The 15811-nt window shown below is 45.3% G+C and overlaps 1 protein-coding gene across 1 annotated transcript; it reads left to right on the forward strand.

Moving 5' to 3' along the window:
* Positions 1-1764: 1764 nt before the first annotated feature.
* LOC129047159 (uncharacterized) lies at positions 1765-14555 on the forward strand. The gene is made up of 3 exons (XM_054518504.1): positions 1765-2603; positions 8699-9877; positions 14014-14555. Exons 2-3 carry the CDS (start codon positions 8854-8856, stop codon positions 14553-14555), a joined length of 1566 nt encoding a protein of 521 aa, XP_054374479.1. The 5' UTR covers positions 1765-2603; positions 8699-8853.
* Positions 14556-15811: the final 1256 nt, after the last annotated feature.

Genomic DNA, 15811 nt, shown 5'->3' on the forward strand with positions numbered 1-15811 from the left:
CTTTCTCTCTGTCTTTCTCCCTGTCTCTCTTTCTTTCTTTCTCTCTGTCTCTCTGTCTCTCTTTCTTTCTCTCTGTCTTTCTCTCTGTCTCTCTTTCTTTCTCTCTGTCTTTCTCTCTGTCTCTCTTTCTTTCTCTCTGTCTTTCTCTCTGTCTCTCTTTCTTTCTCTCTTTCTCTCATTCTGTCTCTCTTTCTTTCTCTCTTTCTTTCTCTCTTTCTCTCTCACTCTTTCTTTCTTTCTTTCTCTCTTTTTCTCTCTCTATTTCTAATCTTGGCTTTCCATTCTAGCTTTAGAATAAAAAAGCAGCAGTAGAAACATTCAGGCTACCGGGGAGTGCAAAAACCCCCAAAACGGTAATGATTTTAGGAAAACTATTTCCTCCATGGGAGCCTGAAATTTTCTACAGCTGCAGGTGACATATAGCTTTTATTTCTTCTTCTAGATAGTTTATACTTAATACTCTATTGGTACACCGCCCCCTGCCGTCTGCATGGGCGCACTGCAGGCACAGCGCCCCCTGCCGCCTGCTTTGGCGCACTGCAGGCACAGCGCCCCCTGCCGTCTGCATGGGCGCACTGCAGGCAGAGTGCCGCCTAATGACGTCACCTCGTCAACACGGCGCCCCGCCCCGGCCACGCCCCCAGCGCCCCTTGGAAAGACCCCAAGGCGTAGGCGTTTTGCCAGCTGCCTGATCAAAATGCCGACACCCACCTCGAGCCCTAGAAACGATTTCCCGCGACGCCGAACCCTGCAGGCGAACCGGAATGCCATCATCGCAATCGAAACGCCACAGAAAATCTCGTCGGGGCCGCGGCGGCGTCGGTGTTCTGTGCAGGCAGTCCGCATAGACACACCGGGGTCCTCCGGTTTGCCGCCCTTTTGGCCGCCATTTTGAGAAGGTCAAACAAACTCCCGCGACATTGGTGACGCGCCACTCCCAACATGGGGGCCATGGGAGGACCCCCTCGGCCGAGAGAGGCGGTTACTCAGATGCCGGTCAGAAAACCGCCGAAATACGCCCGCCCGCGGCGCCGCTGACCGCACAGCCCGACTCGAGTACACCTAAAACGCCACAAAAATTCCGCCGGCGCCGCGGCGGCGTCGGTGCCCCGTGCAGGCAGTCCGCATAGACACACCGGGGTCCTCCGGTTTCCCGCCCTTTTGGCCGCCATTTTGAGAAGGTCAAACAAACTCCCGCGACATTGGTGACGCGCCACTCCCAACATGGCGGCCGTGGGAGGACCCCCCTCGGCCGAGAGAGGCGGTTACTCAGATGCCGGTCAGAAAACCGCCGAAATACGCCCGCCCGCGGCGCCGCTGACCGCACAGCCCGTCTCGGGTACACCTAAAACGCCACAAAAATTCCGCTGGCGCCGCGGCGGCGTCGGTGCTCCGTGCAGGCAGTCCGGATAGACACACCGGGGTCCTCCAGTTTCCCGCCCTTTGGGCCGCCATTTTGAGAAGGTCAAACAAACTCCGCCACGCGCCACGCCCAAGAGGGCTGCCTGGCGGCGGCGGGCTGCAGTACCGCGCTCTGCCCACAAGGCGGCAGCACTGCCGCCCACCCCAGCCGGGGGCGCCGCGCGCCTTGGGGCTGCGGGCAGCCAAGGCGGCAAAAAAGAACAGGGGCGATTCCCCCCCGCAAAAAACTCCTCTAAAAATAAATGCCAAAAACCTGCCTCTCACCAAACAAGAACCAAATAAGCCCCCTTTCTTTCAAGCCTTCTTGAAATAAATTTTATAGTTCTAGTTTTCCTAGTGAAGCCATTCATTATATTGAACAATAAGTTTTTGAGAAATAAAAGAATTAAAAGAAACTTAAAAGTATATCAAGGGAATCGCAGAAGTTAATAAATAACCTAAAATACACTATTAGGAAGAGCTCTGATCAGATATTTGGATAAGTTAATAAATAACCTAAAATACACTGTTAGGGAGCCCTAACTTTGATCATATATCTAGATAAGTTAACCAAAACACACACACAGAAGAAACTTTGGAATTAGAATATTTGAAGAGGAAACATTGGAATTAGAATATTTGAAGAAAAAGCAGAAATGGAAGCCAATAAGTTAAAGTGACCTGCCAAGCCATAGAATCAAGCCAACTACAACAATAACTTCTGCCAAGCCATGGAAAAACATGCCAAGAATAACAGGAAACTGCCCAAATTAGGAAAAGCTTAAAATTTAACGAAGGAAGACCAAGAATTCCTGGAAGACTCCGACTGTACTCCTGCCTACCTATGAATATGCATGTAATAATGATGTAATCCTTTTTCAAAATTGTATAAAAACCTGCTTTTGCTGTACACAATTTGGAAATCCATTTAGTGATTTCTCCAACGCGTTGCCAATAAATACCTCCTGCCTATAGACCTCAAATCCAGTCTCTGGGCAGCTTATTTTCGCCTTTTGGGGCAAAATTCGGCATCATTTTTGGCGACCGCGGCAGGACAGAAAAGGGTCCGTCCGAGCCTTGACTCGGGGGACCGGGACCTCTTCAGGGCCCCTGACGGAATTCTGTCAGAAGAGACCCCCATCCCCCAGCCAACGCGCATCGGTGGACAAGGACTTTCTGCATCTCCTGCTCCAAATTAAGAGGTATTTATCTTTGCTTACAGGTTTTATGGTAAAGCGCTTTATTGGGAAACGAGGGTCAGACGTGACCGCTCGAAGGGATTCCGGGGGACGCCCTGGTAAAAATATCCCAGTTGGGTTAGAGTCCCGGTAATAGAAACGCAGGTTAGAGTCCTGCTGGAAGGAATATTTGTTTTTCATTTATCTTGGTATTTTTGGGTTCTTCATATTGTGTGGGAAACTGTTTTAATATTGTGTTTAATGTTATATTGTGTTTAATGTTATATTTACTGTGAATTAGTTGCTCTCTGAGACCGGGAGAGAGGTCGGTCAGTTTGTGGTGTTCTATGTGTCTGTTGTAAATCTTGCAGGAGACATTTTCGGTCAGCTTGTGGTGTTCTATGTGTCTGTTGTAAATCTTGCAGGAGACATTTTCGGTCAGCTTGTGGTGTTCTATGTGTTTGTTGCAAATCTTACAGGAGACATTTTGTCACTCTATGTAATCTTGTAGATAAAGGTGTGTGGGTATGGATGAGAGTGAATGAGACGCAGCATCGCTGCGAAGCGAGAGGGAGTCCCGCTCCGCAGTTCCTGTTCTTCGCGAGAAGCCAGGTCGGAAACGGACGAAGCGATTGGAAATTGTGTGTGTGGAGTGTTGCAATAAATTGGCAAACAGTACTTGTGGGAAAGGGATTGATCCGGTTAAACAGTAAATACAGCCACAGGGAATAGTAATGGGAGGTCAACAGAGTAAGGACGTAAATATGAAAACCCCCTTAGGATGTATCCTAAAGCACTGGAAGGACTTGGGAGGGATTCCGGGGGGAAACATAAGTAAAAAGACACTCCTTAAATATTGCACACAGTGGTGGCCATTGTATAAGTTAGATGACGATGAGAAATGGCCACCGGAGGGAACAACTAATTATAACACTATCTTACAACTGATGCTTTTCCTTCGTCGACTTAATAAATGGGACGAAGTGATGTATGCTGACATGTTCTTTACCTTAAGAAATAAACCGGAGTGGCAAAAAGAGTGCGGGGTAAACGTAGCACCTCAGGACCCCCTAGTACTAGCCCTCGAAAAAGATAAGAAAGGCTTAAAGCCTAAAGAACGTTGCTGTGATGCATGTAGCATTGGGCAACAATGTCTTAAGTTAACAAGAAGGGACAGTGGGAAGGAGAGCGAAATAAGCCTGTGGGAATACCATCCATTCGCCCCAGGACGGGAAGGGCCTCTTGCCAGGCCAAAAGAGGAACAAGGGGATCCTAGCCCATTAAAGGAACTGGAACGATGGTGGAAATCTAAATTTGGGCACAGCCCTCAGAAGCTTGACAACAGTTGGGAGGGGGGTGGCCCATTAAAATCGGGGACTAACAAGGGGGAAAGCAGCCCACGGGGACTGGATAGTCCACAGGGGTCGGGGAGCTACAGGGATGTTGGCAGCCCACCCAGACTAGAAGTTGAGAGGGAGGGGGGCAGCCCACATGGGGAGGAAAGCCGAGGGGAGACACGCAGCCTGCCCGAACTAAGTCCATGTGGGGATGGTGGCACACCTGGGAATGGAAGTTTAAGGAAATCAGGTACCTGTAGAATGGACACCAGCACACCGAGGACTGGAGACAAAGGTGACTCACTGGGGGGCGACGTCTCTAAGTTGAAATATAGTGAAAAGAATGACAATGATAGGCACCGGCAGATGTGGGAGGAAAGGCGACGGATGCAGAGTGAGAGGTGGTTGGAAGAAGATCCCGGGGAGGGGACTAGTCACTCGTATTATACCAGATCTGTGGCACGGAGGGAAGCAGAGCAAAGAGAGGAGGGGAACCATACGATAGCTCCTCTCCGACAACTTATGCCAATGGTAGGGGAGAGGACTAGAATAAAGGTGCCGTTCTCAACGAGTGATCTGAATAACTGGAGGGATGAGGCAAGGAACTTCAGGAGGAATCCAGAGGGAGTAGCAAAGAGGTTTGAATTAATGGCAAAGAATTTGGATATTGATTGGGAAGATATAGAGGTGATGTTGTCAGAGTTGACAGATACAGAAAGGGAACTCGTATTGGAAACCGGAAAACGACATGCTCAAGTGTTATCGGGGAGACTGGAAGATAATTTCCCCAGCAGTAAACCAGAATGGGACCCCGGCAATGAAGAGCATTATCGGAGGCTGGTGCAGTATAGAAAACTGATAGCGATGGGCTTGCGAAATGCGATCCCTAAGGCTATCAATTGGTCAATGCTATATGACATCAGGCAGGGAAAAGATGAGACCCCATCAGAGTTTTTGGATAGACTTCGGGCAGCCATGAGACAATACACAACCCTTGACCCAGCAACGGAAGAAGGTAAACAACACCTGTTGGGATTAATGATGGGACAAAGTAACCCGGACATTAGGAAGAGATTACAAAAGCTTGAGCATCCAGCAAACAAAAACCTGGAGGCGTTGCTGAATGAGGCGTGGAAAGTGTATAATAATAGAGAAATAGAGGAAAAGAAAAAGGAAGATAAGAGGCTTGGTCGAATAGTGGCTGCAGCAATAACGGCTCAAAATACAAACCATTTGGGACCTAATATCAGGGGTAAGGGAAGGGGCTACCCAATGGGAGGGGGAGGGAGGTTCCAACCCCACCCAACTAGAATAGGGCCAAACCAGTGTGCCTATTGCTTCCAAATGGGACACTGGAAACGTGAGTGCCCTCAACTAAGAGAAAGATCAATGGGCACTACTGCTATCGCACATCAGGGCAGTGAATGAGGGGGACCGGTGGGCCGTACCCTAGCAGACCCACTGGTTAAAATGGAGCTAGGGGAAGGTAAAAAGGAATTGGATTTTTTGATTGATACAGGAGCAACATTTTCGGTTTTAAATCAAGAATTGGTACCTAAGAGTGATGAATTTGTACAAGTTGTGGGAGCAACAGGCCACCCAGAAAAAGCTTATTTTTTGAGACCTATCAAATACAAAATTGGGAAACAAATGGGGATTCACCAGTTTCTGTATTTGCCAAATTCACCAAAGCCTCTATTGGGAAGAGACTTACTGGAGAACTTGGGAGCCGTAATAAAATTCAACAAAGACAAATTGGAATTTCAAGTAAGGGAAGAGCAACTGATTACAGCCCTAAGCCTAACAATCAGTTGTATAGAACCGAAGCCTGAAAGTCACAATATTGAGCGTATCCTGAGTGAAACATATCCATTAGTATGGGCTACTGATATACCTGGGAAATCACAACAAGCAACACCTATTATTATTGAACTTATACCTGGAGCAAGGCCGGTAAGTAGGAAACAATACCCACTGAGGTTAGAAGATAGAAAGGGAATTGAGCCCATAATCACAAGGTTTTTAGAATTGGGGTTATTGATAGAATGTGAATCGGATTTTAACACCCCAATCCTGCCAGTAAAGAAACCTAATGGAACTTATAGATTGGTCCAAGACCTGAGAGCAGTAAATGAAATAACCAAGACACTACATCCAGTAGTTGCTAACCCTTACACACTCTTAACTAAATTAAAAGATAATTTGACATGGTTCACAGTGTTAGATTTAAAAGACGCATTCTTCTGCCTTCCTTTAGCTCCAGAGAGCCAAAAGATCTTTGCATTTGAATGGGAATCTGTAGATAGGGGAAGAAAAACCCAACTCACCTGGACGGTGTTGCCACAAGGGTACAAAAACAGCCCTACAATTTTTGGGAATCAACTGGCCAAAGAACTAGAACAATGGGAAAGGCCGCTGGGAGATGGTACTCTTTTGCAATATGTAGATGACCTCCTAATAGCAACAGAAACAGAAGAAGAATGCATTGAATGGACTATTTCCCTGTTAAACTTTCTGGGTTTAAATGGATATCGAGTTTCTCAACAGAAAGCACAGCTGGTACAAGAAGAGGTGGTGTATCTGGGATATGAAGTTTCCAGAGGACAGCGATCCCTGGGAGCAGCCAGGAAAGAAGCCATCTGCCAAATGCCTAGACCAGAGACGGTAAGAGATTTGCGTGCCTTCCTTGGGATGACCGGTTGGTGTCGGCTATGGATCTATCAATACGGGATACTCGCCAAACCACTCTATGACTTACTAAAGGAAAGTAAGGGTGTTCTAGTTTGGACTCCCGAGGCAAAGGGAGCCTATAAGAGACTGAAACAGGAACTCATGAGAGCACCAGCCTTGGGTCTTCCAGACGTGACAAAACCATTCTGGCTGTTTTCTCATGAGCGACAGGGAATGGCCCTAGGAGTCCTAGCACAACAGTTAGGACCACACAAAAGGGCTGTGGCCTACTTCTCCAAACAGTTGGATGAAGTGAGTAAAGGATGGCCTGGCTGTCTAAGAGCAGTAGCCGCAGTGATAATCAACATTGAAGAAGCCAGAAAGCTCACTCTGGGCCAGAAAATGACTGTGTTAGTAGCTCACACTGTGTCTGCTGTGTTAGAGCAGAAAGGAAATCACTGGCTGTCACCTTCCAGATTCCTAAAGTACCAAGCTATCTTGGCTGAGTCAGATGATGTTACTATCCAGGTAACTAACGTTGTGAACCCAGCTTCATTCCTAGAAGGGAAGACTTCAGCAGAACCCATCGAGCACGATTGCCTGGAAACAATCGAAGCCGTTTACTCCAGTCGCCCGGATCTCAAAGAAGAGCCATTCGAAGATGCAGATGACTGGTTCTCGGATGGTAGCAGCTTCGTAAAACAAGGAGTAAGAATGGCTGGTTATGCAGTAACTACCACAGAAAAGGTAATCGAGTCAAACCCTTTGCCTGCAGGGACCTCAGCCCAGAAGGCAGAATTGATAGCTCTGACCCGAGCTCTGGAATTGGCAGAGAACATGCGAATAAATATTTGGACGGACTCTAAATATGCCTTTTCTGTTGTGCACGCACATGGAGCCATCTGGAAAGAAAGAGGACTGTTGACTACTCAAGGGAAAGCAGTCAAACATGCAGAGGAAATCCTACGATTGCTAGAAGCAGTCCAACTCCCAGCACAAGTGGCCATAATGCATTGTAAAGGACACCTAAAAGGTAACACTACTCCAGAAGTTGGGAATAGAAAGGCAGATGCAGAAGCTAAATTAGCTGCTGCAAGGACCGGAGAGGTAAATATAACAGCTCTAATACCAGGAGAGCTGGAAGTAAACCTCCAACCAAATTATCAGGAATCAGATCATAGATGGATTCAAAGGAATAAAGGTAAACTGTTAGACAGTGGATGGGGACAATTGGAGACAGGACAGTTGATAATACCAGGGAACCTAATGTGGCAGATTGTAAAGACGGAGCATGAAAAGGCCCATTGGGGTCTAGATCCGCTTTACCAATATTTGCAAGCCAGGATAGCAGGACCGAAATTATTTACTACTGTAAAGCACGTTACATCCCAGTGCGAGCGGTGTCTGAAAAACAACCCAAATACGGGAACCAAGGTACACCAAGGAGCCATCAATCGAGGTAAATTCCCAGGTGAAGTATGGCAAATTGATTTTTCTGAACTCCCAAGAAAAGGGGGGTTTCGGTATTTGTTGGTATTAACTGATACATTTTCTGGGTGGCCTGAAGCATTCCCTTGTAGGACAAATAAGGAAAGGGAAGTAACTAAAGTACTGTTGAATGAAATTATTCCACGGTTTGGAGTACCGAAGAGCATTTCTTCGGATAGGGGTACACATTTCTGTGCAAAAGTGGTAAGAGCAATAAGCAAAGCATTACAAATCAAATGGCAATTACACACGCCTTACCGTCCACAGGCCAGTGGGCAAGTGGAAAAGATGAATCATCTCATCAAACAGCAAATTGCCAAAATATGCCAGGAGACTAATTTGCAGTGGTATCAAGCTTTGCCTATTGCTCTGCTTAGGCTGAGAGTCAAACCAAGATCAAAAGAAAAGTTAAGTCCATTTGAAATTTTGTATGGTAGACCTTATGCTATGCAAATTGTAAATGGGGACGCTATAGACCAAATCGGTAACCAGTACATTTATGATTATGTAATAACGGTGGGGAAACAGTTCGATAAGAATGCTGCTGTGGTGATAGAGCACCAACCTAAACAACCTGATTGCAAATTGCATCCGTTTAATCCCGGTGATTGGGTGTATGTTAAGAATCTTTTAGGAAAACCCCTACAAGAGAAGTGGGAGGGACCTTTCCAAGTGCTGCTGACTACCTTCACCGCAGTTCGGATCAAGGAGCGACCCACGTGGATCCATTACTCTCGGGTCAAGAAGGCTCCGGAGAATAAACAAGAGGAACAGACATCATGATCCTGACTCCACCTCAGACCTTCACAACCCTGATCATTGGACTCTCGATAAGTATAGTTCTTCCCCAAGACTCTGCCCCAATAGACCCATGGTCTAATGCACACCAGTGTATCCACCCGGAGATGGAAACGGAACCGAAGGGATCCTATTTTGAGGTTTATGCCTTACGTAACAATCAGCCATACGCAAGTAAAACGTGGAATCAGCCCGCCTTGGTAGCATACAAAGGAGACCTAATCCAAATTGGGTGTCGAGAACTTGACCTAGTAGAAGGAAAAACAAGGCGGCTAGTATTAACAATTCATCCCTTGATGGCAGCCTCTGAACATAACCTAATTACTTTTAGTCCAGTGAAAATGGGCAAGCCCACCGTCTGGACTCAGCAAAAGGGCCCAATTTCATGTCAGTGGAGTGACTTCAGGGAAGATCCACCCGGATCACAACCCCGAGACTCAGTAACTTATACAGAAGATCCGCTTGGGGAACTACATCCTCAAAACATAACCCTTGACCTTCACCCTCTTCTCTTTTCTGCAGGAAAGATTGTAGCATCTAGTGGTCCTGAGGAAGGGAAAGCACAGTGTGAGATGGCATTTAGAGTGGATCACTCGATGACCTTCACCTGTGAAAGAGAGTTGAAAACTCTGGAACTGGGTTCTGGCTTCCCTAAGCGTGCTGTCGGATATAAGGTGGCATTACCAGAGGACGTGATCCCATTGTACCCAGGTCTAGACTTGCCCCAAGAAACCACTCCACTGGTGGAATGTATAGCAGTACATAACCTAACCTTTATAGGGCCTCAGGTGATAAGAAAATCTAATGAACAAAAATTATTGTTGGACCCCACTTATTCCCTGAAAAAGGTACAGATGAACATCCACACCGATATTACATATTTGCAGAAGGATTGCCAACCATTTATACAGCAAAGCCTTAAGGGATGGAATGCATGGTTAGCAACAAGGTCTCATCACAGAAGAGCACAAAGAGATATAAGTGGGTGGATTGGCACCGGATTGGGTATATTAAACACGATAGATCAAGAGGTGTTAGTAAACAAATTGAGCACTGTCACGTCGAACTTGGGGAAGCTTAAAATGCCTCTCAGTTCATCCATGATCGCATTAGCAGAAACACAATCGCTAGTAGTAAAATTGCTAACCATGGTAGCAAACAACACTGCAGAGGATCTCGCAAAGTTTGCTGACTATACAGGGGAACTTAGCAAAGAAATTGCACTAGCTATCCAATGCCCTCAGACGCAACAATGGGTACAATCAGTAGCGGCAGGAATAATGAGAGAAGGAACATCAGGTATATTACCTCAAGAGATAAGAGAAACAATATTAAAGGACAATCATACTACACAATTTGAAAAGGACCACCAAGCCTGGTGGCAATTAGTAAATTTCACTTATGAGCCTCAACAAGAACACATTGAAGCCTATGTCCTCACCATTAGTGCAGCAGAGGAAAGGGCTATCTTTCCTATCCTCACTCTTGGGACAATACATCAAAATGTCATTGTCAGGCCAATAGACCATAATGTCTGGGCCAGTTATGATAATACCAAAAATAGGTGGCAATCGGTTAGCACAGAAGCATGCATTCCTAGAGGACAATTAGGCTATGTCTGCGAAAACGCTGTAGTAGAAGCGGAAGATTTATGCTTAGATGCTGAAAATAGTGTATGTACATTTGAAATGCTTCCGCATAATAAAACACAATCACAAGTTTACTATATAGGGAATGGGTGCGCTTGCGTAAGGACAGCTTGTGACAATATCACTATAGATAATTGCAAAATGGAGACTAACAATACTAACTTCTGTGTATGCAACTTCACCAAGATAGTAGGTTGTGATTTTCATTATACTGTCCCAATAACTACTCAACAGCTAATTAACGCAGATTTTAACCTCTATCAAGAGATACCGAAATTACAAATAGGGATGGACGTCAAAGTTCTTAAAGCAATGCTCGCACATCCTAAAGTAAAGAAATTGGTGCAAAAGGTGAATCAAACGACTAAACGAATGGTATGGCAGGTAGAACATAATTCGGAAAAAATAAAGAATATCCTGACCGAAGTGGAACAAGTAGGCCAGCATCATTGGTGGGATATCTTTACAGGATACTCCCCAACAGCTACACAAGTCTTCAACTACCTGGTACACCCAATGCTAATAGTAATTGTAATTTTGTTACTATTAACTCTCACAAATATTTGTATGTGGTGGAGACTAAGAATCATAATGAGAAGGACCCAAATGATTTGGGCTATGGTACGAGCGTATCAGCGCCCTATAGGATTAGAATTTGACGAAAGAATTCGTAAGTTATAAGAAAAGGGGGAATGAAGCCATTCATTATATTGAACAATAAGTTTTTGAGAAATAAAAGAATTAAAAGAAACTTAAAAGTATATCAAGGGAATCGCAGAAGTTAATAAATAACCTAAAATACACTATTAGGAAGAGCTCTGATCAGATATTTGGATAAGTTAATAAATAACCTAAAATACACTGTTAGGGAGCCCTAACTTTGATCATATATCTAGATAAGTTAACCAAAACACACACACAGAAGAAACTTTGGAATTAGAATATTTGAAGAGGAAACATTGGAATTAGAATATTTGAAGAAAAAGCAGAAATGGAAGCCAATAAGTTAAAGTGACCTGCCAAGCCATAGAATCAAGCCAACTACAACAATAACTTCTGCCAAGCCATGGAAAAACATGCCAAGAATAACAGGAAACTGCCCAAATTAGGAAAAGCTTAAAATTTAACGAAGGAAGACCAAGAATTCCTGGAAGACTCCGACTGTACTCCTGCCTACCTATGAATATGCATGTAATAATGATGTAATCCTTTTTCAAAATTGTATAAAAACCTGCTTTTGCTGTACACAATTTGGAAATCCATTTAGTGATTTCTCCAACGCGTTGCCAATAAATACCTCCTGCCTATAGACCTCAAATCCAGTCTCTGGGCAGCTTATTTTCGCCTTTTGGGGCAAAATTCGGCATCACTAGTTCTATTCACACGCATATTTATACCGGACATTGATGTGTTACGTCGTTTATACAATCTATTATGCCTATTCCTATTATCTGTATTCATTCATATTTTGTGGTTTTAGCAATATCATTATATATTGATTGCATATTTCTATACTTTGATTTAGATTTCTATCATACTTTTATTATTCCAAAAAAAATCCCATCTCTAACCAAACAAATACCAAAAAACCCTTCTTTTAAACTATATTGAAATCGTTTTATATTTATAGCTTGCATAATTATATTCACTTTTATAGTCACAGTTTATACTGATGCATTCTCTTCATAATTACATATCACATATATATTATTCACATCGTATAGATAAATTATTATTTTTATTATGTACCAAATCTACTGCTACAACTTCTTTTTTCTAATATTTTCAATTTTTATATCCATCTTGATGTATTCATGAGATATTTTTACAAGTAGATTTCTACCTTTCTATCATTTGTATTTGTAGTTTTTATCATAAAACCCCTGCTTTTGCCAAGTAAAAAACAAAACCTTCCTTTCTTTTAAACTACTTTTAATAATATTGTTGTATTTACATTTACCATATCTATAATGTTTTAGATATTATATCATAGTGATGTACTAGCTTTATGGCTATTTCCTATAATAGATCATAATAAGATATATACAGTATCACTTGTATTACGTGTTGTATGGATTTATGTCACTTTAGATTTACAATCCTTTAATAATTTTATATATATATCTGCATAGATTCGCAACACATTTCTATATTTAAAATTTCCTTTGAGCTGTGTTTATAGTTATCATCTCTATTGATATATCTATAAACATACACAACGCTCTATTAAAAAATACAATATCTTATTGGAATATATCATGACTTATGTTACCTGTTAAATTTTAAATATAGATCGAATAGATCAAAATAAAAGTTTATTCCCATTTCTGCACATCTACTTGTTTTGTTTAAAGATAGCTATCCTTAGAATTTTACATTTAAAATCCAATTCCTAAATACAAGGACAAAACAAACAGCATCGAATTCCCACCAATGTCTTCCAAAACCATCAAGATACCTCCACCAGCCAAACAACTGCCAGCGAAAAAAACACACAACACTCTTTTCACTGACAGTTCTCATCACATCAGAAAAATGGAACCAAACGAAAAGAAAACCCTGGAGAAACACACGCAGCAAATCACAAAAGCCTCTAAAAAAACCCAAACCAACTCGCTCAACTCCAATCAGTGCCACTGACCCTGAACGTCATTTTAAAAACTAACCAAAATTCTACATCTACACTAACTCAAAGAATAAGCAATACTCTGTCAAAAGAACTTTAGAAAGCGAACTAATGAACGAAATAGAAAAAAAAAAACCAAAAAATCTCGACCACTAAAAAATAAGAAAATAACTACCCAAATTAAAAAAAAAAAAACAAAAAAACAACAAAAACAAACAACTACTTAAAAAGACCCACCATATAAATACCCACGTTCCCAAAAATAAAACTGATCAACAACCACCAAATACGTCGAAGGACAACAAAAAACGAAAAGAAAAAAAAAAGAAAGGAAAAAACCAAAAGAAAATACATTTTGTAAAACAAAAGTCCCCCAAACCAAATCAACTTTAATTTACAACAAAAAAATTATTCCCAGCTGAAGAATAAACGCATAGAGCCTCATTCGATCAAAATAAAAATACCACCCAGAAATAAACACAAAGCCTAAAGAAAACGTAACCATTAACAATATCTCCCAAATGATCCCGTAACAATACAACATACACTACAATCAAACAAACCAAATCAATAAAAGCCCTGGAAGACGATAAACACGAACGCAATTAGAGAGATTTTAAAAACCCCCCGCTGCTATTAACGACACACGCCACCTCGAACCCACCGAAACAAACGCTACACGCCCACGCTAATAAAAGCCCCCCGCGACAGAATAAAATCCGAGCCGCTGCTTCGCGCAACGACCCGTAGAAACCATTGCACGCCTTAAAAAACAGAATAGCCCGCAAAAAAAATATCCGACTACAGAACTCGATTCAAACCAAACCTTTATCGTCACCACCTGAACCGAGAACCGTACCGGTCAGGAAGAACGCCAGAGCCCTTAGCGCACACCCACTGCGACCCACACAAAACCGTGCGATCGATCCCTACAGAGCACCTCCGAACCACGACACCCAAGAACTTGCGGCAGCCGAACCCCGCGCTGCCGGCCCCGGACGGAGCGCGGCTCCCGGCGGCAAAGCGGCTCCTCCGGCGCGCAGGGGCGGCGCCGCCCCGGAGACCCCCCCGCCCCCGCCCGCCCCCCCCCTGCCCGGGGACCCCGGCGGCGCCCGAGCCCCGCGCCCGAGCGGACAGAGCGGCGGCGGGCACCGGCCGGGCCGGCGCAGCAGCGCCCGCGCCGCCTCTGCCGCCCTCGCTCGCACGGCGGCTCGCACCGGCAGAGCGGCTCGGCCGCTGCCGCGCCAAATTCCCCGTGCGCCTCGCAACCGCCCGCCCGGGCCGGCAGCGCTCCCCGAGCGGCAACGCTCCGGGCCGGCCGCGCCACAAGAAGCGCCCTCAAATGCAGCGGCACAGCCCCGACTGCAGCCCTGCAAACGCTGCCAGAGCTGCGGCTTCCCGCAACTGAACCCCGAAACTGACGCCGCGGGCGGCGCTCACCTCGCTTCAACAAGGGCAAAGAAATGGGTTCTCCCCTTCAAGTTCATCCCCTGGGAGAGCAGAAAAGAAGGGCTTTCCTCCAATGAAATCCTTCAAGCCGTGTGGAAAGGGGATTTGGACCTCAATTCAAACCCTTGCAAAGGAGGGACACCAGCGCTGTCCCCTCCATTTAAACCTTAGGATGATGAAAATTGGCTGGCTGCCTTCAAATCAAACCCCTCAGATGACAACAATACTTTGCCCATTCCCGTTCAAATGGAACGCAGGGATTCCCTGTCACCCCTGGATACCCCTAACAGCCGGAAAAGGCAGGTTTTCCTTCAATCAACACCCTTCGAACCGCAGGTGAAGGCGGATCCCTCCCAGTTCGAACACAGACAATATTAGGAGAGTAGCTGCTTGCCTCTCCTTCTTTTGTCTTCACAAGCTCCGTTTTTGGTCCTGGGGAACCGGGAGGGGGACTGCCAAGATCAAATCGAAAAGGGAAAGGACCAAAGTCCCCGCTCCAAATCCACACGCGCTCACCCGTTCGGCTGCTGCTTCCCGGCACAAGATTCGTCCCTCGGCACCTCCTTGAAGCGATGCTCCGCGTCTCCAAGCGCGCATCCAGGTGTTCGCCCAGACGCTGCGAGAAGCACTCTCGCAGTCCTTCCATGAGACAGCCCCGGGAGCCCCCCATGAACCCCTCTTCTCAGCAGCTCCATGCAAAAGGGAGCTGAGGCGAAGCCTCCCCCTAAAATTGCCTCCCCCCCCCCCCCCCCCCGCCCCGGCAGGAGCCGGCCCCTCATCACCTCACAGCTCACACCTGGGGCTGCTCCGAGCCCCCCATCATCCTCACAGCTCACACCTGGCGCTGATGCCACTCTCCAACAGCGCCTCTCCCCGTCCAGCACACAGCCCCTCTTCTCACAGACACAGAGCCAACAGACATCTGCTCCGGGTGCTGGCTGTTCTTAGTCCGTCTGCATCCACAATTCAGACACGGACGTGCGCTGATGGCACTGAGGGAAAGCTTTCCAGTGCACAAAACTGTCATTCTGGTAGCACGCTTTGAGACGCCTTCAGAAAAAGCAGAATCAGCGCCACCTCCTAAGAGCCCTGCTGAGGAACCCCGCCCTCCTTGGACACCCAATGCAGCAGAGCTCGAAAAACAAAGGGAAAAGTCAAGCTTGGAGTGGAAAAAGACAATAGAAATACAGCAGCCTATCAAGAAAGCCTTCACAC

This window comes from Molothrus ater, unplaced genomic scaffold (assembly GCF_012460135.2).
Source record: "Molothrus ater isolate BHLD 08-10-18 breed brown headed cowbird unplaced genomic scaffold, BPBGC_Mater_1.1 matUn_MA631, whole genome shotgun sequence".
NCBI classification, from domain to species: domain Eukaryota; kingdom Metazoa; phylum Chordata; class Aves; order Passeriformes; family Icteridae; genus Molothrus; species Molothrus ater.